The 22,077-nt window shown below is 53.6% G+C and overlaps 1 protein-coding gene across 1 annotated transcript in view; it reads right to left on the bottom strand.

The window, feature by feature from the left end:
* Positions 1–22,077, bottom strand: part of SPATA13 (spermatogenesis associated 13) — a 137,214-nt gene that overhangs the window by 64,321 nt on the left and 50,816 nt on the right. Inside the window, exons 2-3 of the mRNA XM_075562820.1 lie at positions 16,961–18,658; positions 1,761–2,123 (exon numbers count right to left, since the gene is read on the bottom strand). Coding sequence (XP_075418935.1) covers positions 1,761–2,123; positions 16,961–18,565 — 1,968 coding nt within the window. The 5' untranslated portion in view covers positions 18,566–18,658. The remainder of the gene's footprint in view (positions 1–1,760; positions 2,124–16,960; positions 18,659–22,077) is intronic.

Below are 22,077 nucleotides of genomic sequence, written 5' to 3'. Positions count from 1 at the left end.
ATGGTGGCCTCTTGCTCCCCACTCTCCCCCACCCAACTCCCCTCCCAGCTGCATACACTGTGGGAAGCTGGCAGAACTCTGTGGGACTGAAGGTAGTTCTTGTTATGCCAAATCCCCGCATGACAATCCAGCTTTCTTTTAAAGAAAAGGTGGTCTGCCCATCAAAGTAGCCTGGCCTCCTTGGACCTGACTAGAGGACCTTTGGATTCTCCAGATTAGCCCTCCCCACAACCCTGTGTCAAGGGCAACATCCGCTCATGCGCTTTCTTCCCACGAGGGGGCTTTGAAGTGTTTGTGAGACGTTTCCATGATCTTTCCGTACTACCGCCCTCTCACCACCCCGAACCCCAGCGTCCTGAAGCGGTCCCACCCAGCTCGATGCATGACGCTCCGTTGCAGAAACGTATTTCTGATACACTTCTCTGGTGCACGGATGTGGAATACTGCCCAGGTGCTTCGGAATGGCTTTCCTATGCTCCGCTCCGAGCTGGTTAGCATTCAGTGTCGCTCAGAACTATTCCCCACCGAGCGACAAAGGACATCTTAAACCACCCAAAAGCTCCGAGAGGTTGCCTGGGTCTCCCCAATTTAATCTGTTTTCTCATTAAGAATTCCATTCAGCCCTGTTCGGGGAAGGAGAGGTTTCTGACTGCTGGCTATCAACTGGGCGGGCCTTGTGCTGAGGTTGATGGGAGGGGCGTATGCACACATGCATACTCTAGTACTAAGGCTGACCCAGCATTTCCTTGTTCAGAGAATCCAGGGGCGATCTATGACATGAGGTAACTGGACACTCCATCGCCATCTACGGTTGTGTGATAGCCTGAACCACAGCCTGGGGACCGACCTCACCAGATCCCTACAGACTTCTCCCCAACATTCATGACACGTCTTGTAGCCTCACATCCTTCGCCGGCTACTTGCTGGATTCATGAAAGCATGCTACTGGGCCCCAAACTCGCTGCCATCGATTCCACCCTTAATGGCCTTACAGGGCAGGGTAGAACTGTCCCCTGGGGTTTCCGAGACTGTAAATCTTTACGGGAGCAGCCAGCCTCCTCTTTCTGCCTGGGAGCGACTGGCAGGTTAGAACTGCTGACTGCTCCCCTTACTAGCTTGGTGCAGTGTTTGCTATACCACCAGGAGCCTTCACAGAGCCAATAAGTAAGATTGTCATCTATTTAAGATTTTAACTTACTTCATCTGTTGTTGAAAAGATGTAAAAAGTACAGATGAAGATGATAAAATCCTATTGCCTAAAGGGTGTGTGTGTGTGGGGGGGGGTCAAATTGATTCCTTCCTCAGATCCTCTCCCTCTGGGCTTTTCCCACGGTGGCACATCCTCCTTCAAGGATTTCTTGTCCTGAGGCAGCTCGCGCTGTATACTCCACCTGTCCTGTGAAAAAGCTCAGAAACCGAACTCACTGCCATCGAGTCGGTTTCAACTCATGGGACCCTAAAGGGAGCTTCTGAGGCTGTCGATCTTCACAGGAGTAGACAGCCTCATCTTTCTCCCATGGAGCAGGCTGGAGGCTTGAACTGCTGGCCTTGCGGTTAGTAAAAACCCACAGCAGATTAGTTGCCCGGCGTAAAAGGAGCGAGAGAGGTTAGTAGTGCTCGGGTTAGCTGGAGCCCGCAACGTCACGCAGTCAGGAAAGACAGATGGAGAGTGTAGACAGATGGACGCAGGAAGGCAGAAGCGGAGGAGGGCACAGCCCCCAGAGCTGGCTCCAGCCCTAGGCAGAAGCAGCAGGCCTTACTTGGGTGAGCAGACTGTCCACTTCCGCCGCCGGGGTGCTCCCATAGAAGCTGACACCGCCGATCACTGACATGGGCCGGCGCCTTCGACCCCCTTTCGGGCAGCTGATGGGCGCCAGGCCTGGCGTGGGCTGGCTGTCCACAAGGTCCATTTCCTGGGTGTCTACAGCCACGGAGTCTTCAGGGATGGACAGACTCCGGCCTACTGACTGGCCATAATCCGAGAGGGGCCTGGGCAAGGGTCTGGACCTCTTGCTAGAACTCCACCTCCTCCTGGGGACCCTCGGGGCCTCCGCTCGCTCTTCATCTTGTGCCGAGGCTGAGGCTGAAGCTGAGGCCCTCCGCCGGGGATCGTCAGCAAGCACCTTTTCAAAGGTGAACAAGGCAGGTGAGCTCAGATATCCAAGAAGGTATTAAACCAACACAAACTGTGCTTCCCTCCCGCCTTCTCGTTCCTTCCCCCCAAATTTGCGGTAAACTGGCCTGTTTTGTCTGTTTATTTTTGTTGTTTACGTTATTTACGTAGAAAGTCAATTCCCACTACCAAACTCCATAGGGCAGAGTGGAACTGCCCCTGTGGGTTTCCGAAGCTGTAACTCTATGGGAGCTGACAGCCTCATCTTTCCCCCACAGAAGGTGGGGTGGGCTTGAACCCCGAGCTTGGGGTTAGCAGCCTAAGACTTAACCTGCTGTACCTCAAAAAGAACTAAAACAGGGATTAACATAGGCAGATCCAACTTTCGTCTGATACGAATTAGACACTGTGATTTGAAGCTGTGACAAGAACACCGCCCCCGCCAAATCAAACTCACTGCCTTCCAGTCACCTCCGACTCTGGGGACCCTCCGGGGCAGAGCCAACCGCTCCGTGGGATTTCTGGGACTGTCGGTCTTTGCTGGAGCAGCCAGTCCAGTGGTTCCCCCGAGGTCAGGCTGGCGGGTTCGAATCGGCGGCCCATCGCTCAACCCACAGTGCATGGTGACCAGAGGCTACAGAAACGATCACTACTGTTCCCTACATGAGCCGTGGCAGGCAGCTCCCCAGATCTCTGTAACAAAAGCCGGGTGCAGCAGGCCAGCCAGTAGGAGGCCGGAATGTGTAAGGCTATCCCCGTTGGGATTCTGACATTTTCTTTCAATAATGTGAAGGACTTAAAAATAGAAGGTGCTGTGAGAAGATTAGACTGGGCGCTGCTAGGATAACCTTGCGGGGCTGTGGGGCCCCAGGGCACTGGGGTGATAGATGGGGGAGTGGCTCAAGGGCTGAGGTCAGGTGAGCTGTGTGGCCATGGGCAAGTCACAGGCAACCTTTCCAGACCTCTGCATCCCAATCAGTTAACCCCACTCTTCCTGAGATGCCATGATTCTAAGTACCTAAACCACCCCGCCCCCTTCTCATTTCTCGTTGCTACGAGATGTCCTGGGGAGGGACGGACGGACAAACCACACAGGAGCTTTGGGTTTGGCTCTGCCGGGTCTGGCTTGGCGCCTGCTAGCCTTGCTCACCCTGCGCTGCTGCTGCTGTTGCCGCCGCCGCTGCTGCTGCTGCGACTCACTGATTCACTGCTGGCTGGGCTGACAGATCCCAGTGTGGGTGAAATGCGACAAGGGCGGAGACGGAAGGACCTTATCAGTGGCCCTCTGTGATTGCTCTTAAAGAGCTCGGCCACAGAGCAGCGGGCCCAGGAAAGAACCAGTCTGGGCAGACAAACCAGGGCCCTGCTTGCAGAGGCAATGTGACAGGGTTCGGGGCCTGAATGTCAGCCAGTGCCAGGTGACTTCACTAGTTCCATGTCTGTGGTTTGTTTTTAAACCAAGGTCCTCCCCACCCCCCAGCCTCCAAACAATGCTGCTGTCAGGCGGGGACACAGGGGGGACGGGATTCCTTGCACCACCAGGCTCCATGTCACTGCCCTCAAGTCCATGTACAACTTGCCCCTGGGGATTTCCCAGGTAGCACAGGGGCTGACAAGTCCTTCTCCGGCACCCACAGCCTCGGGACGGGCTCCACGCAACTGTGTGTGTGCTTTGTGTCTTGTCAATAAGCAAGCACGCAGCAGCAAACTCCCTCTCCAGGGAGCCAGCAGCCTAGACCTGGGAGCGCCGGGCAGGCAGCGGCCGGGCACACACACACTGCAGGAGCAAGTCGGGGAGGGCACCCATGCTTTCTAACGGATCCTTTTCGCCTTTCAGACACCCCAAAGCAGGGGCATTGCGCCGCATCCAGCCTCTTTCACAAGCGGGCTGTCTGCGTGGGAGAAATCTCAGGCTGTCCCCGCCTGGATAAGCCATGCACGCCCAAGTCAGAAACACTTGCAGGCAGGCTGGGCCCTGTAACTCCTGCTTCTCAGCATCCGTTTTAAAGAGTCTGTATTTCTGGACAGCACCAAGGAGATGATTGATTAGACTGCCTTTATAGGAAAGCACTCAGCCTTCTTCTAAGACAGGGCTACCCACCCAAGATAGGCCCTACCACCCCCTTAAGGGGCACTGGACAGACCACCCCCCCCAAAAAAAAATCCACCAAACTCACTGCCAAGTCAATGCCGATGACGCCTGACCCTACAGGACAGGGCAGAACTATGCCAGTGGGTTTCTGAAGTTGGAACTCTTTACGAGAATAGAAAGCCCGTCTTTCTCCCAGGGAGAAACGCAGTTCATCTCCTTGTTACCAAGAGGGATGCGGCACACACACCAGCCATTCACATGTAACCAAGGTCCTCCCCTTCCCCCGGAAAAACGGAAACAACAATGTGCTTTAAAAGTGTCCTCTGGACGGTGATGGCCTTGTCCCCTGGGGAGCAGATAAGGCATTTGTCAAAAATGTGCGACCGGCCCATGCGTCCGAGCTCCTCCAGGCACAAGGGGCGCGGGGTGGCGTCGCCAGGCACTTGGGTTGTCCTTGCACGAGTACGACAATGACAAACTGCGCTACACGCAGAGATGCTATTTTTACAGGGCCCTGTAATTTGCTTTATGGGTTGATTAGGGAATTTAATAAGAAGACAAAACAAACAAAAGGTCGCTGGAAGCGACACTGTCAGCCCAGTTCCGTGAGCATTAAAAATAGATAAAATGCCATTCCTGTGAACGTGTCCAGGGCGGCACTGAAGACACAGAATTGATCACTCAGCATGCTGCTGTCGGGCGCCGTCTGGTCGGTTCCGACGCACACAGAATGAAACTGCCCAGTCCCGCCCCATCCTCACGGACTTCACGGCTCAACCCACTGTGACAGCCACGGTGTGCGGCTGTTTCTGAGGGTCTTTCTCTTGGTCACTGACCAAGAAGGCCTTCGGTAGAGACTGGTCCCTTCTGGTGGCATGTGTCCCCAGTACGTGAGCTCGAGTCTCTCCACCCTTGATGCTAACGAGTCCGCTGAGTGGCTCTGCACTTTTTTACAAGACACGAAGGCCCTCATGCTGCACGAAGCCGGGTCCCCAGATTGCTTTTCTTCAGTTTAGCTACGCACACTCAACGCACCCAGTTTCCACACTCCATACACTCCTGCCTCTTTCCCTCCTCCAGGGTCTAGAATGAAAAAATCCAAGCCAAGCCGGCTGCCCTAGGAATGGATACCGGGGCCTGTCGAACGCAGAGTACACTGAATGCCTCGTAGGGTGTCCACGGCTGCAGTCCTCCTAGGCGCAAACTGCCCCCATCGCTGTGCCGCAGACCCGCTGCCAGCTTTCAACCACCACCCTTTCAGCTAGCAGCTGAGCTCTTTATCACGGTGCCACCAGAGCCCCTAAAACGCCCAACCCAAGCCCCCGGCCTTCAAGTCTGCTCTCACTGACAAAACTCAGGAGACCCAACTCATTCCCATGGAGGTGATTCCGACTCAAAGGGCCCGTATAGAGCAAAGAACTGCCCCTGTGGGTTCCTGAGATTCTTCTAACTCAGCGGTGCTCAACCTGTGGGTCACGACCCATTTGGGGGTCGAACAACCCTTTCACAGGGGTTGCCTGGTTCATCACAGTAGCAAAATGACAGTTATGAAGAAGCAACGAAAATAATGTTATGGTTGGGAGGTCACTACAACATGAGGAACTGTATTAAAGGGTCTCGGCATTAGGAAGGTTGAGAACCACTGTTCTAACTCTTTACAGTAGAAAGACTCCTCTTTCTCTCTCAGGACAAGTGGGGGTTTCGAACTGCTAACCTTGTGGTTAGCAACTAAATGAGAGAGCGATCCACTATGCCACCAAGGCGCCTTCCTAACTCACAGCGGCCGAATCTAGGGTTTCTGTAATTAACTGACAACCTGCAGTTAATTGGTGTAATGCTTACCAGACAGTGCCATCAGGTCTCAAAGAGGCTATAACAAAACCCAGCCAAGCCACCGAGTCCATTCTGCCTCATGGTGACCCAACAGGACAGAGTAGAGCGGCTCCTTAGGGCTTTCCGAGACTATACATCGTATGGTGGCAGAGTCTCTTTTTCCTCTACAGCCACCCGCTAGTGGGTTTGAACCATTAACCCTGAGTTTAGCGGCCCAATGCTTAACCCACTGCAACACCAGTGCTCCCTGACAGGGTGGAACCCAAACCAAATCCAGTGCCATTGGCCCTATGCTGAATGAGAGTGATTCCACACACTGCTGCCCTCAGGGAGCAGAGAACCTTGTCTTTCAGCCTCGGCCTGCCATCAGGCCCTGAGGAACTGACTCTGGACAAGTGAGCGAACAAAGGGGACCTTGCTGGGGGGCAAGCCTGCATGCAACAGGAAACCAATCCTCCTCTCTCCACCCTGCCTCCCTCACGCCACGGCGCCCGGGAAGCAGCAGACAGCCTCAATCGTCCTTCCCCACCGCCCACAGTGCGTTCTGAAGTCTCGGCATGTACCTCGGAGAAGATCCAAGGCCACCGATGTGTTCTAACAAGTTACAGCCCCACGGCTTGGGGCAGGACATACAAGGAGCGATAAGATGCGACGGGATTTCTTGACTTCCGTCTTCTTGGGCTTTCCATTCATGCTGGAAACATTGCAGTTATGGGTGGGGGAGGAGGCTTGAGAGGAGAGGGAGAGGAAGTAATGAAGGAAGGAAGTGCGAGGAGGTATGGAAAAGCCCGTGGCAACATCTGGTGATCTTTCCATTCCCTCTTTCCATGGACTTTTGGAAGCATCCTTGCATATAGTAGTAGGAGCCCTGGTGGCATCGTGGTCATGCCTTGGGCTGCGATCTGCAAGGTCAGAAGTTCAAAACCACCAGCCGCTCCTTGGAGAGAGACTGGGCTCTCTACTCCCGTAAAGAGTTACAGTCTCGGAAACCCACAGGGGTTCTACCTGTCCTGTAGGCTCACTGAGTCGCCATCACCTCAGTGGGAGTGAGTTTGGTTTGGTGCATAATGGCGGTGTTAACACAAAAGAATCGAGCGTGCTTTTGAATTCTTTCCTCTGTCTGCAGCTTTCTCGGATTAAAAATACATTTGTCCCTGGTTTAAGAGTCCAGGCAGCCAACCTGCTGAAGTAAACGTGAACTTTTGTTCTTTTTTCCCCACCAAGTGGTACTGTGGCTGAGAGCCACGAGGCCCAGTGGGTTACATGTTGGGCTGCTAACCGCAGGTCGGCAGTTCGAACCCACAAACCAACATGCAGAAGAAAGATGAGGCTTTCAGCCCTACCCTGTCCTAGAGGATCGCCCTGAGTTGGAATCAACTCCGTGGCAGCAGGTATGGGGTTCTGGGTGACCTGTGGGCAGGGCATCGCCCGGCTTTTCTTTCTCCTAAGGAGCCCCGCTCAGGAAACCAGCTCACGGCCAAGCTGATGCCCACACATGGCATCCCTACAGGATCGGGTAGAACTGCCTCTGTGAGGGTCCCAGCCGGTAACTCTTTCACGGGAGTGGAAAACTCCATCTTTCTCCCACGGGGCGGCTGGTGGTTTCAAACTGCAGACGTTGCAGCTAGCAGCCCCACACGTGACCCACAAAGGAGCCGCTGGATGGGCTCCACGCGAGACCTCCGGTGAGTGGGTGAGCGAGCCCGCCTCCTCCAGCTGTGGGACTGCCTGCCGCTCTTATGCTGACGAGGCAGCCACACTGCTGGAGTTTCAGAATGAGTTGGTTAAGGTCCCGTTTCCTGCAGTGGGTGGAGCGGCTGCTGGACCCAGGCCTCCAGGTAGGGACTGCACGCCCCACTCTCCCCTGTCCGGCTTCTTGCTGAGAATGTCTGAGTGGTGCTTTCCTGTGGGGTGGTTTCCCTCTCGAAGGAGTTTCTTTCCATTGCTGGAGAAATGCACACCCAGGTGAATGAGGGAAGAGACACAAACTCTTGCTGAGAATGTCTGAGTGGTGCTTTCCTGTGGGGTGGTTTCCCTCTCGAAGGAGTTTCTTTCCATTGCTGGAGAAATGCACACCCAGGTGAATGAGGGAAGAGACACAAACAAAAGGATTAGCAAGCCAGCTGCTAGCTTTTCCCAAGACGGCTTCTCTTCCCGAAATCAAGGGTGAATCTGAGTAGGTCTGAAAGCGAAATGCTCCCAGTGTAGGCCACCTCCACCAAGGAGCCCTGGTGGCGCAGTAGGTTAGGCATTAGGCTGCTACCGGCAAGGTCGGTGGTTCAAATCCATCAGGGGCTCCCAGGGAGACTTAGGAGTCACAGTGAGCCCTTTGCAGATGAGCTGTCACCCGCTGGACACTTGTGCGAAGCCCTGAGTGGTACCTGCACTCCCATGTCCTCCTCCAGTCTAGACACCTGCCCTGTAGAACAAGGCTCCTCGGGCCCTGATGATGGGTGAGGAAAAGGGGGCCAGAAGCGATAGGTCACTTAACTGTTGTGCATGGAAGAGGCTGAGCTGAGACGCGAGGGCCCTGGAAGAGCTTATCGCACCCATAGCACGAGGTACGGGCTCCTTAAGTACTTGTCCCATGGTGGCATTTCCATCAGCAGCACGACAATCTGCCTATTAGGCTGTGCACCCTGGAGAATCCAGGCAGGTTGTCTGGGGGAGTGTGTGTGTGTGTGTGCCTTTCTTGCATGTAGCATATAAACTAGGAGTGGCGGTTGAATTGATTCTGACTCATGCCAGTTCGTGTGTTAGAGAGAACTGAGCTCCTTAAAATGACTCCCGTCACAGTGATATGACCCTGCCTGTAAAACCAGCCGACACAAAGCTACCAGAGTGAACGAGCAAATCCAAAAGGTCTCCACGCAGAACCAGCGCACTTCCACACACCCAGAATGAGAAAGCTGAAAAAGAAACAAGCAGCGAAGGAAGCAGCTACCATTCACAGTGGCATCTGAGAGGAAAACCAGGGCTCACCGTAACCGGGGGCTGAAAGGCTATACAATGGAAGTGACACAGCGGGCTGAATGAAACCAAAGAAGATGTGAGGTAACTAGGAAGACACGCCATATTCGTGAAACGGAAGACGGCAATACCACCTAAAGTGATCTCCAGATTTAACCCAAGCTCTACCGCAATGCTTTCTTTGCAGAAATGGAACAGTCAGTCACAAATTGATATGGAACAGCAAGAAACGATGACAAGCCAAAGCAATCTTGGGAAGAGACCCAAGGGAGAAGACAAACACTCTCTGATGCCAAGGGCTTAAGTGGAGAGCAGACGCTTTGAAAGTGATGAGGGCAATGAATGTACAGATGTGCTTTACACAATTGATGTATATATGCATTGTGATAAGAGTTGTATGAGCCCCTAATAAAATGTTGTTTTTTTTTTAAATAAAGAAAGAAAAAGTACACTAGAGCTACAGTCATCAAAGCAATCTGTTATTGTTGCTCCTAGGTGCCATTGTGTCGGTTCCGACCCGTAGCCACCCTGTGCACCAATGGAAGCCCTTCTCCAGGGACTGGTCTTCCCTGACAATATATCAGGAGAACTCTGGTTGGATCCCTTCCAAGACATATCAGTTTGTCCTTCTAGCTGTTCATGGTATTTTCAATGTTCTTCTCCAGCAGCACAGTTGAAAGGCATTGATCGATTCTCCTTAGGTCTTCTTTATTCAATGTCCAACTTTCACATGCATACGATGCAAGGGGAAATACCATTCACTGTGCGCCCAGGTCACAGTAGTCAACACAGACCAGTACTAGTACAATGACAGAACGGAGAGCCTGCAATAAACATGCAGAGTCAACTCTTTCAAGAAGGAAGCGAAGTCTAGTCTATAGGGAAAGCACAGCATGGTAATAAGTGGTGTTGGGCAAATTGGATTTCCACACATGAAATAGATGGTGCGGCTTCACATCAAAACCTAACAGAGGCAAGTGGGCTGAGAATGGGAAATGGAGGCCCGAGCTTGGAGCAGTGGGCTCTCAGCAATGGCAACAAAACACACCATTGGATCCTCTGGGCTCCGTCAGGATCAAACGCCTTCGCCCACCAAAGGACCTTCGCCACCAAAACGAAGCGGTGGATTTCAGAATGGTTGGGAACCACGTTATCAGCTAAGGATTCGATGTCGAGACTGGATGAATTAGTCCTGCAATTCAACAAGAAGACGACAAACAACCCAATCTTTAAAATGTGCTGAGAACTTGCATAGACAAGTCCCCAACGACAACACCGGGGACCACCCGGGGTGCAAAGGTACTGCGGTCAAAAGCACTCCCGGTGAAAAGGTGCTCTGTGGGAAAAGATGCTCCACGTGAAAGTGGTCTACATTAGAAGTCCTCCGCGTGAAATGACACGCTGCGTGAAGAGGCACCCCACGCCACTAATCACTAAAAGATATCCACGCCAAACCCCTGGCGCTGCTTTGATTGCGACGTGTGGCAACCCCGTGTGGAACACTAAAGCTTTATGGGAGCAAGTAGCCCTATCTTTTCCCCCCAGAGTGGCTGGTGGGTTTGAACCACTGCCCCTGTGGTTAGCTGTCCCATGCGTACTGCACGGGGGAGATCGGTCAACACTGCAATGAGAGAAGATACCGCTGTGGCCCTGCTAGGATGCAAAATGACAAAACAAACGGGTGAGGATGTGCAGACGCTGGGACCTCGTCCATTGCTGCTGTGGCAACAGTCTGTTGCTTCCCTTAAAGACTTCAGCAGAGAGTTGCTGGGAGACCCAGCAATTCCACCTTTGGGTGTGTGCCCAGAAGAACTGAAAGCAGGGATTCAAATCAGTAGTACATGGACATCAGTGTTTGCTTTAGCATTACACACACACACACACACACACACACACACACACACGGTGGAAACCACCCAAATGTCCATCAGTAGATGCACAAAGTTTGATGCATCCATTCGATGGACCATTATTCAGCCATAAAGAAGAATAAAGTTCTGATACTTTACAAAACATGGATGAACCTAGGAAGCACTGTCAGAAACCAAAGAGAATATATTGAATGACCTTGTGTGTTCGTCTGGGTAGACCAGAGAAACAAATTAATAGAAATTCATATGTATATAAGAGGTTTATATACAAGAGCAATTGAATATTGAGAAAATGTCCCAGCCCAGTCCAGATCAAGCCCATAAGTCCAATATAAGCCCAATATGTCTGATACCTATCTACAAAGTCCTCTTCAGGCTCATTAAATGCATGCAATGACGCTGAATGCAGGAGGATCACAGGCCAGTGGGTTGGAAGTCTTGTGGATCCAGTGGTGTTGTGTGCATCTGACAGGGGTCTCTATGTGGCTTCTCTGGCTCCACGGGTCTGGTTGCATCAGGGTAGGTCCACGTGGCTTCTCCAGCTCCCAGGGCATAGAGCCATGTGTCTTGTCAGTACAGCATCTCTCAGGGAGTAAGCAGAGAGAGTGTCTCCAGTCTCCAGAGAGAAAAAAACAGATTCCACAGAATCCTCAGGAGAAAGCCATGCCCACACAGAGGCCTCGTTGGCTGTGACCCGATTAACAGACTAGACCCCACCCCTTTACTCTTAATCTTCTCAAGTCCCAAACTGACACCAGATTATGTAGTTTACCACACCTTGTATGAAATCTCCACCGCTGGTGGTCTGTCGGCGTGTCGCACTGTGGTGGTGTGTGTGGCTGTGACTCTGGAGGCCATGTCCCTGGTGGTTCCCATGCCAGCAGGGTCCCCCAAGGTGAATAGGTGTCAGCAGAGCTTCCAGACTAAGAACAGACAACGGAGAAGGAAGAGGCTCCCCACTTTGAAAGAGCCTCTGAGAACCGTATCACGGTTTGAAACGTTGCCGGATACTGGGGACCTAATGAATGGAAGCAGAGCTCTGTGGGAGACAGTCCCAGAGGAAGGTCCCGTGGCTGGGAGGCCACTCGTGCATTGGGGTCCACGAGGCATTAGTGAGCTGAAGTGGACTGGTACTGGCAGAAGAAACCAGTTCCTGGGGGAAGCCATTACGATTGGAAAATAGATAGGGCAGCCAAAAGAGAGGATGAACCGCAAAAACATAGACTGACCCAGTGGCTGAGCAACGGGTTCAGGTCAGGCGTGGGAACAATTGTGAGGACATTCAGCCACTGCGTGTACCGGTTAAAAAGCACGAAGACACTCTTGCCTGAGCCTTCTAAGGAAACAGACTGCACTCAAACTAACTCAAACTCACTGTCCTTGAGTCAACTGCAACACAGGGCAGAACCGCTCCACGTGGGTTCCCGAAACTGTCTCTTCATGGGAGCAGAAAACCTCATCTTTCTTGAGCGGCTGGTCTTGAACTGCTGACCTTGCAGTTAGCAGCCCAACAAGTAGCCCAGTCTTCCTCCAGGCCTCTTACGAAGAAGTAAATGCTAAACTGCATTTTGAATCCAGGGACTTTGGTCAGCCCACCACTGGGGTTTCTGACAAGGTTAGCCACGAGGTGGCAGCAGATGCATAGCCTTAGCAAGGCACGAGCTTTCTCACCGTGCGCTCGCTCCTTCTGCTGTCCGGAGAAAGATGGGGCTGTGTGCTCCAGCCTTAGGAAGCCCACACACAGGGTCCCCATGAGTCCGAAGCCCCTCGAAGGCAGTGAGTTACAGTGATTCCAAACTAAAAGGTGTGTCTGCCTGACGGAAAATGGCATACTACAGACTTCAGAGGGTTTTCATTCTACATTTAATGTTGCGCACCCTCTGACTCATAGCGACCCCATTGTGACAGAGCAGAAATACCCCCCTTCCCCCCCCCCATGGATTCCAATCTGCTGCCTTCTAGCCACCGCCCTGTCAGCTGACAGGTCAGTGCTGACTCGCTGCATCACCATGCACCACCAAGGCTCCTCCAACATGTAATAACACAGCTTACAGAGGCTCTAATGCACACTGACTGTCAACGAATTAAGTCGGAAATAGCATATGGAATTACACTGCATGCAAGACTGACTGCTATAGAAACAGGCAAAACTGATGTCAACCCATGAAGGTTGGAATTCTCGTGTCTTAAAAGATGCACCATGGGACAGCGGACACCCTGGTGGGTGGCGAGGTGGCCCCTGTGGTGGGGGAGGCAGGTAAGTGGTAGATTTCTTCTCAGAGCAGCTTGGTCCTGGCTCAGAGAGGGACATGCAATGAAAGACTTGGGTATCACGCATGCGGTGCCTCACCTGTCCAGCTACTGCCACTGCCCCTTGGCAGCCACCTGGACCAAGTGCTGTCCCTCTCCATGGTCTGGACCAAGCACCCCTTCTCGGATCACAGTTGCAACAAAGCAGTTCCCAGTCATCGAGCCAATGCTGACTCATCGTGACCCCACAGGACAGGGTAGAACTGACCCCGGAGAGTTTCTGAGACTATAACTCTTTGAGGCAGAAGAAAGGCCCATCTTCCTTTCTGGAAAGTCTGCTGGACTGCAGTGGAAGGTCTGCCGCAGCTTACAAACAGAACTGAACAACTGCCAAAGCATCAGAGGGCCGGGAGAAAGGGCACCGCATTTCATCCTCAGTAGCCACAGGCTCGGGAAAGTGGGGAAAATGTGTCGTTGACCCAAGGGTCTCTCCCAAAACGGCTGTTACTTCCAAGCACAAAGGGAGGGTGTAGCAGTGGAATATATGCACTCTATTAGGGGGCTTTTCAAACATCCTTAGTCTCCCAGGAAGAAGCCCTAGTGGCGCAGTACATTAAATGCTGAGCTGCCAACAGAAAGGTTGGCAGTTCAAACGCAGGAGTCAGCAGTCTGCTTCAGTGAAGATTTATAGTTTTGGAGACCCTGTGTTCTGAAGGGAATCAACTTGGCAGCAGTGATTTGGATTTGATACACCCGGAATAAAACATCATAAAAGCCTGCATGGACATCGTAGGTACTGACAAGTCATGCATTCTGAGACAAGCTCATCGACATTTTGACAGCCCACCGTTTTATTAAACCTGCCTATCTTTTCCCTCGTGTTCTTAAAAAAAAAGCATTCTATAAAAAAAAAGAAGAAAAGTTATATTTTTGCAAGCTTTCTTCTGACAGTTAGCTGCTGCTCTGAAAGGATTCTCCAGGTACAAAATGCACACTGGATAAAACCATCGTTCTCGTTTCCCTTCGGAACACTTTCTTCCAAAGTACACGAGGCAGCTCGATGTGCTACAGAGGAATCTTGAGGCAATTTAAAAGCATGAGCAATTTAAAAACATGATAGACATTCTGGGGCAAATTTGCCAAATTAGACACAAATGTGCACCTGTACTAACTTCAATTCCCACAGAGTGAATATGCGTGGGAGGAGTGCCAGGGAAGGTAAGAGAAAATGCATCTGCCGCCCTCACAGCTGGCTGCGTCTCCCCCGCTCCCCAACCATGCACGGCTAAGGGGTCGCACGCACGTACCCCGTGGCAACTGTGCCTCCGAGGGGGCGCCGTCTGAATGCTGTTGGGGACGACGGGAACACTGCTCGCCGCGCAGCCTTGACAGGTATTAGCTCGCCCCATTCCAGAGATGCTTGTGCTCAGCTCTCAAAATAAGTGCAAGAACCGTCACCCTGCGAGCCATCATCCTTTGGGGGCTGACAGGAACCCCGCAGAACATTCTGTACACGTTCCCACGCCAAAAAAAAAAACAAAAAAACCCCGCCAACATCAAGCAGGCGTTAATGGTGGCCGTGCACGAAGACGCGCCTTTATTCACACATTCTGTGGATGTGGGGAAAGTTCAAAACCTCTGTCTGGAGGGGACAGCTCTGGGGAAATAGTGTTTTGGAAATGACAATCATGAAAGCCCGAGTGGACCTGTCTCCCCAGAACCTACCACGGAGTGTGAAAACCCAACCCACACACCCGCCAACCCACACACCCACCATGGACCCTCAGCTCGCACGTCCTCATAGCACCCTTCTAGGGCAGAAGACAGCTGCCCTGCCCCTACCGTCTCTGAGGCGGCCACCTTTCCAGGAGCAGACAGTCTCATTGTCCTCCAGCCACTCTCTCATTTTCCCTTTCTCTCATTTTCACCCAGAGAGCAGCAGGTGGGTTGGAACCGAGGACCCTGTAGCCTGCCGTTGAGCACGTCATCATTTCTCTCTCTCTCTCTCTCACACACACACACACACACACACACACACACACACACACGCACACCGTCATTGGTGCCCTGCCGGACAAGGCAGAACTGTAGCTCCATCTCTGGCAGTCACTGGTGGCTTCAAACCGCTGACCTTGACATTAATTAGCAGGCCAACGTGTAACCCAGTCTGTCATCAGGGCTCCTGAGACTCTAACGAGACTAACTCTTTCTGAGAGTTGAAAGCCCTGTCTTTTTCTCTTTGGTGGTTTCAAAATGCTGACTTTGTGGTTGAGCAGCCAAATGAGTAACCCACCGTGTCAGCAGGCTTCCTCTAGTCACTGTTGATGAGTCGATGCCAACTCAGCGACCCTACAAGACAGGGTAGAACTGCCCCTGTGGATTTCCCACACAGTAACTCTTCATGGCAGTACAAAGTCTCCTCTGTCTCCCTCGGAGCAGCTGGTGGTTTTGAACTGCTGACCTGGTGGTTAAAAGCCCAACAAGTAACCACTACACCACCAGGGCTCCTTCAGCACATAGTAAACCAAACAGGAACCCACGGCTACTGCTGTCGAGTCGATTCTGACTCAGAGTGACCCTACAGGGCACAGTGGAACTGCTCCTTAGAGGGTTCTGCGGCTGTCAATCTTCACAGGGTGTCACGTTTCTCCAGAGGATCGGTTGGTGAGTTCAAACCAAGGCCCCCATGGTTGTAGTTAATAACCCAACACTTAACCCAAAGACCACCAGAACTCCATCTAGTTCATAGTACGGGATCAGTAAATGTATTTTGAAGGAATGGCATGGGAAATGCCATCTCCAGGGATCTCAGCCATTTAGCAATTTAGGGCAAGAGAGAAAAATTTAGCAGATGAATTTGTCCAGTACACGGGTACTTTTACAGCAGTACAACCAGCAAGAGGCCACTGTCCTTGCTAAGCACTTCAGGGGTAAGGAAAAACACCACTTCAGAGGTAGAATTCCCGTTACCATGTGGGAGGACTGGGGTTCAGTTCCTGGTCAATGCTCCCCACGTGCATTCCCACCCCTCATCTGTCAGTGGAGGCTGGTGTGTTACTCCGTGACTGTGGTAGTTGCATGATAGTATGCCAACTGGACACTCTCAGCTAGGGGTGGAGTCAAACCTGTCAATCAAGTGGTAGCTTGATGACACCTCTTGGGGGGTGTGACCTTTTGTATCAGGGTGAGGGACTCTGGGAACTGCCTCACACTCTGCCCCTCTGCCTTCTTGCCTGCTGGGACTCTGGCTGCCTTGAAGGATGGCCCTGTGTGGGCTGCCCGACCCTAAAAGCTGTCTGTACCCTGCCATGTCCCCACCAACTTTGGATTCACAAGAGTCTGCACCTACCTGAGATCTTCCTGCTTCCTGGTTCCACCATTCTGTGTCACTGGCACTGCCTCCGTGAGTCTGAAGAGGGACTAATGGGCTAGCATCGGACTTATGGACTTGAGTTGGACTGGGCTGGGATACCTTCTTGATACAGGCTTATTTCTTGATATAGAGCCCTTTCTTACACAGAGACGAGTGTCACTGGACGGGTTTCCTTGGTCAACCCGGCCGATCACAGATGCTGAATAGGTATCGCCAGAGCTGCCAGAGGATGACTGGCTAGGAAGAAAGGCCTGGTGATCCCCTTCCAAAGCCAGCCAATACAAACCCCATGGATCAAGACAGGTTTTCACCTGGTCATGATTAGCCAGCTGACCACCACCAGCAGCCACCTGGGCACAGGGCATTCTCCAGATGAGGATCTGACAATGCCCTCCCACCTCCCCCTCTGCTCATCGGTCACCAACAGAGCACCACCTGGCCCCTGCCCATGTCCTCACCTCCTCCTTCTTTTCTGCTGACCCAACAGTTCCACTGAGGCTCAGCTGGGAGTAGCTGCTGATGCCGCTGTCTTCAGCACCTTCGTCACCACAGGGGGTCTGCCCCCCTTCTTGGAAGGGCCCTGAAGCCTGCTCCTTGGGAGCAGAACCCTCAGGCCTGTCTTCACTCTCCACAGAACTCAGGGACAGGGCGCTTTGGTGACTCGGGCCACCCAAAATCACGCTGCCCACACCGGGGCTCTGGGGCTTGGGGGTGGTGGGCCGCAGAGGAGTGGAGAGCTGCTCAGACCCCAGTGCTAAGTGGCCCCGAGGCGGTGGGTCAGCAGCATCCCTGGTGGGCACTTCCCGGGTGGCCAGGCTCAGTGAGGGGCGGCCAGGGTGAGCCCCGGCACTTTCTGACGCCTGAGAACTTTTGGTTTCCAGCGGGCACACGGCCGTGTCCACATCAATGTGGGGACCCTGAGAAGTGGCCGGACTGGGGACAGGGTCCACCGGGAAGGGCGCACCCTGCCGTCTGTCCGGCTCGATGCAGGTGGACACCCGGCGGGAGTAGTCGTCGTGCAGCCTGCTGTGACGCTGCAGCCTGAGGCCAGGGTCGCTGGGTGCAGGGGGCCCGTTCTTGGGGCTGTCCCTGTCCCTCTTCCTCGTGGCATCCGCCACGTTGCTGACCAGTTTCAAGACGCGGTCGAAGTCCTTGGCTCTGAGGGGGCTCTTCCAGCGCTTGGTCCTCCTGTCGGAGCCGAACTTCTCTGAGTCGGCGAACGAGCTGCTGAGAGTCCTCTGGGGTGGCAGCTTCTCGGGGCCCACTCGGAGGTCGGCGAGGTTGGAGGTGGACTTCCGCTTGAAGGAGCTCTTCTTGAGGAAGTTCAGGTTGTCCGTGCTCCTGCTGCGCCGGTAGACCAGGCGGTTGTTTGCGGGCTCCTGGACGGTGACCTCGCAGCAGCGCGGAGGAGGAGGTGGCGGCGACGGCACCGGGGGTGGCCGGGACTGGCGCTCGCCGCCGTCCCACAGGCTGAGCCGGCCCAGGCCGTAGGCGCGGCGCAGGCTGCGCGAGCGGTGGGTGCTGCGCAGGAAGGTGTCCTCGGGCTCGTCGGGCTCCGACGCGTCCGAGCTCGCGCCCGGGTCGCGGGGGGCGCCCGGGCGGCCCGAGCCGAGCAGCCTGGAGGCCCGGGCTCCCGGGGGCGGCGGGGCCGTGCCATTGGCGGCGGCGGCTCGGCCCGCCGCGCCTTCCCGTGCAGCGTCGGCCGCCTCCCGGCTCTGGATGCCCTGCAGCACGGAGGACCGGAGCTTCTTGAAGGACCCCATCTTGCGGAAGGAGGCCAGGGCGTGCCAGGTGGCCGAGTTCCCTGCCAGGCCGGCGGGCGGCGGCCTCTCGGGCCCACCCGACCGCTTCCTGCTGCCCGAAAAGAGGCGCAGGAGCTTAGAGGGGCTCAGCTTGGCCTCGTGAGGCTCCGTGGCGGCGTCCCTGCCCCCCAGGCCCCCATTCTGAGTCAGTGTCCCGGGATCCGCGGGCTCTGGCGGTGAGCAGGTGGCCGTGGCCACGGTGGTCCCGTGGCCATTCTGGGCCGGGGCTAGGGGCCGCGGGGCACCCAGGCTCAGAGCCATGGCTGAGTCTCGGGGGGCCGTCCCCAGCCCTTCTCCTCCGTGGCTTCTGTCTGTGCTGGACACATGGAGCTCCTCCGTGGTCGCCACCACTACCTGGGACAAGAAGACAAAGCAACGATTAAGTCAGGCTCACCGAAAAGATGTCAAAGTCTCCACTGCCAGGGGGTCGATGCCGACTCAAGGTGACCCTACCAACCATGGGCTGTCACCCTTTACAGCCTGTCTTCCTCCCCCAGTGACTGCTTCGCCGAAAACACCGTCTTTTGGTTAGCATCCCAACCGTGGCCCCATCATCCCACACCAAACCCACAGCCATCAAGTCCCATGCTGGCTGATGGCATCCCTATTTACACAAGTCTGTCAATCTTTACCGGAACGGACAGCCTCATCTTTCTCTCCTGGAGCAGTGGGTGGGATTGAACCTCTGACCTAGGTGTCAGCAGCACCGAGCCTGAGATGTAGTCAATTGCCTGTCATGGCCCTTCTAGCCACAATCCCTTTTGTGCTGTCTTGTAGGCTAGACTCTATGCCTGTGGCAGAGAGGTTACCCATGGGGGCCGCAGTTTGCACCCACCAGTCACTTCGTAGGAGAGAGAGGAGGCGTTCTGCTTCAGGACAGAGTTACAGTCTCAGAAACCCTCAGGCGCAGTTCTCCATCGCGATCAGTCGGAATGGGCTCCACGGCGGGCAGTTTGGTCCGAGTTTTGGATTTAGTATGTCTGTGGTCATAGTTCCGGTTTTGGAGCGTTCTCGGTTACAGGACTAAGGTGGGCTCTGTCCTGACTCTCCACCTCCCGAGAAGGAGGGACTCGCGTCACCATCCGTTTGCTTTCCTTGGGGTTGTGGTTCTCTGAAGGACAGAAACAAGCCTTCCCCTTTGTGGCCTCTGCTTCCTGACCGAGCATGGGGAGAAGACCTGCATTGACCTTTGGTCATTTGTGGCTTCTGGCTCAGTGCCCTGCATCTGGCTCACCTCTGCCTGACCTAAGGCTCTGGGGACTTGAGGTGCAGTTCATCCATCACCTGACCCGGTTTACTTCTGAAGCCTCGTGGATGAGGGGGTGCCTCCAGACAGGTGCCTGAGCTTCAGCTCTGGGGCATAACCGCAGCCCCAGCCACGTGTGTTGACGCAGGGGCTCAGACGTAACTGTGATCACGGTGGTGCTGGACTGGGCGGATATCTCTTTCGCTTGTACACAGATCAGGCCACTCTGAGTCCACCACACCTGACAACAACAACACCACGTGAGCCCTTTCCGCAGTCTCAAGAGTTCCGTGGGAACTTGTGCTGAAATGCAGATCCCGGGGACACGAAGGAACACCAGGAAAATGGAGCGGTGCAGCGTCTTGGAAAAGGTGGGCATTTGGGACATCTTTAATCTCCACCTCCTTGTAGACTCAAACCAGAACACTCACTACCATCCAGTTGACTCTGACTCATAGGACAGGTCAAAACTGCCTCTGTTGGTTTCTGAGACTGTACCTCTTCATGGGAGTAGAAAGCCCCATCTTTCTCCCTCGGAACTGGCCAGTGGTTTCGAAATACTGACCTGGCAGTTGACAGCCCAATTCGTAACCCATTAGGCCACCGGGACCCCTTCCAAAACCAAACCAACCTCACTGCTATCGGGTCGAGCTGACTCATAGCAACCGGATAGGACAGAGTGGAACTGTCCCTGTGAGTTTCTGAGATTGTTGCTTTTAATGGGAATAATATGCCTTTTTCTCATGGATAAAACCCCCACGGTTTCAAACTGCTGACCTTGCAGTTAGCAGCCCAAGGGATAACCAATACACCACCTTAAGTGCCACCTTAAATCACATACCACGGGGGGAGGGGAGAGAAAGAGCTTTCTAGTTCTGTAAAGAATTAGTCTGGATTAACGATTCCTTGGGGGTATGGCAGATGTTGGGGGGAAATGAGGCGCTGTTGACGATGAGTCCCAGAATGAAGAACATGTTCTAAAACTGGCTGTGGTGATGATTGCCAAGTCAGTGTGACTGAACTATTGAATTGTATGATATGTGAATTATAAAATGCCAATAAAAATGTTGGAAACAAAACAGTCTTGGAAACAAAGGGGACTCTGTCCTGTAGGGTCCCTATGAGTTGGCATCAACTCGAAGGTGGTGAGTTTGGGGATTTTAGATCACACACACACACACACACCCCTACCCCATCCTCAATGAATGATCATTGAATGAATGAATCAAGAGAACCATCCTAAGGATGAGGGGTGGCAGGGTGGGTGGAAGTGGGGGTGGGGTGTGTGTGAACAAGATCATTGAAAAACTCCATGATCCTCATTCCATTGTTCCATAGACTTTTTGAAGCCCCCTCATATCCTCACATGTAAGTACTAGGTACTTAGAACCATCAGGCTGCTGGATACTTCTAACCAACTGACGGGGTCTACAGAATGGTTTTCACTTCGCAGAATGAAAACAGAGGTGTGGGCAGGTTGGCTCGCTTGCCTATGTGAGGCCTATACAGCTAACTGCCTGCTCCAGAGCCTGGGCTCTACCCACAGCGCTGAACTCGGGAGCAAAGAGGGGAGCCAAGCGGAGTTAAGAACCCAGGCATCGGATTCCAGGTTCACCAGCCACGGTGCACCCTGAATTCAGCCAAGTCCCAGCAGTCCTTATCATGCCACTCGAAGGCATTACTTCTAAAGGCCTCCTATCCGTGGCAGGAGTAGGAGGCAGGAGAACAGGGGAACATTGTACAAACAGATTAACCCAGCCATTTGCAAGGAACAAGTAGGGGCCTTCAACTCCCGTTCACGAGGGACAGTCCCGGAAACTCACAGAGAGCAGTTCTAGCCTGTCCTATGGGGTTGCTATGAGTCAGAAGTGACTGTGATGGTGGGTGACTTCGGTTTTGTTTTTCGCTTCGTGTGAAGGTTAAGGCGACCTTGTACAGAGAGGGCTGTATCCCCTGCTCTGGCCCCCCACCTTCTGGGCCATCTTCCACACAGGTCATCGCGCCTGCAGAAGGCTGGCCGGATCTGCACTCAAAGAGGCCACAGTAACTTGGATTCTGTACCACGAGGGCTCTCTAGAAAGAGGTCATTGATGAGGGTGGCCCTCTGTCACCGCTGGCCCAGAGACGAGGAGCTGGCAGAGAGGAGGAGTCAGCGAGAAGAGGTTAGCTCTCCAACACTTGCCAAACACCTGGGGCAGGCAGTCCAGCAGCACAGCTGGGACTACAACAAAATCCAGACTCACTGCTCTCAAGTGGATGAGGACTCATAATGCCTGGATAGAACACGGTAGAACTGCCCCGTGAGCTTCTGAGACTGTAATTCTTTGTGGGAGTAGAAAGCTGCCCCCTCCCTTGCAGTGGCCGGTGGATTCAAACTGCTGACTTTGCGGTTAACAGGCCAACCTGTAACCCACCACGCTACTCGGCTGCCTCAAGATGTTGATGGGAACTGAAAAAGCCACCGTAAATAAGGTTTCAGGTACAGATTTAGTGGAGTATATGCAGAAAATTCTAGCTTCCAGTTGGG

The sequence above is a fragment of the Tenrec ecaudatus genome, chromosome 11, assembly GCF_050624435.1.
Source record: "Tenrec ecaudatus isolate mTenEca1 chromosome 11, mTenEca1.hap1, whole genome shotgun sequence".
In the NCBI taxonomy this organism is placed as follows: Eukaryota; Metazoa; Chordata; class Mammalia; order Afrosoricida; family Tenrecidae; genus Tenrec; species Tenrec ecaudatus.
Note: the sequence above shows the minus strand (reverse complement) of the source record. Positions and strands in the feature narration are given on the sequence as shown.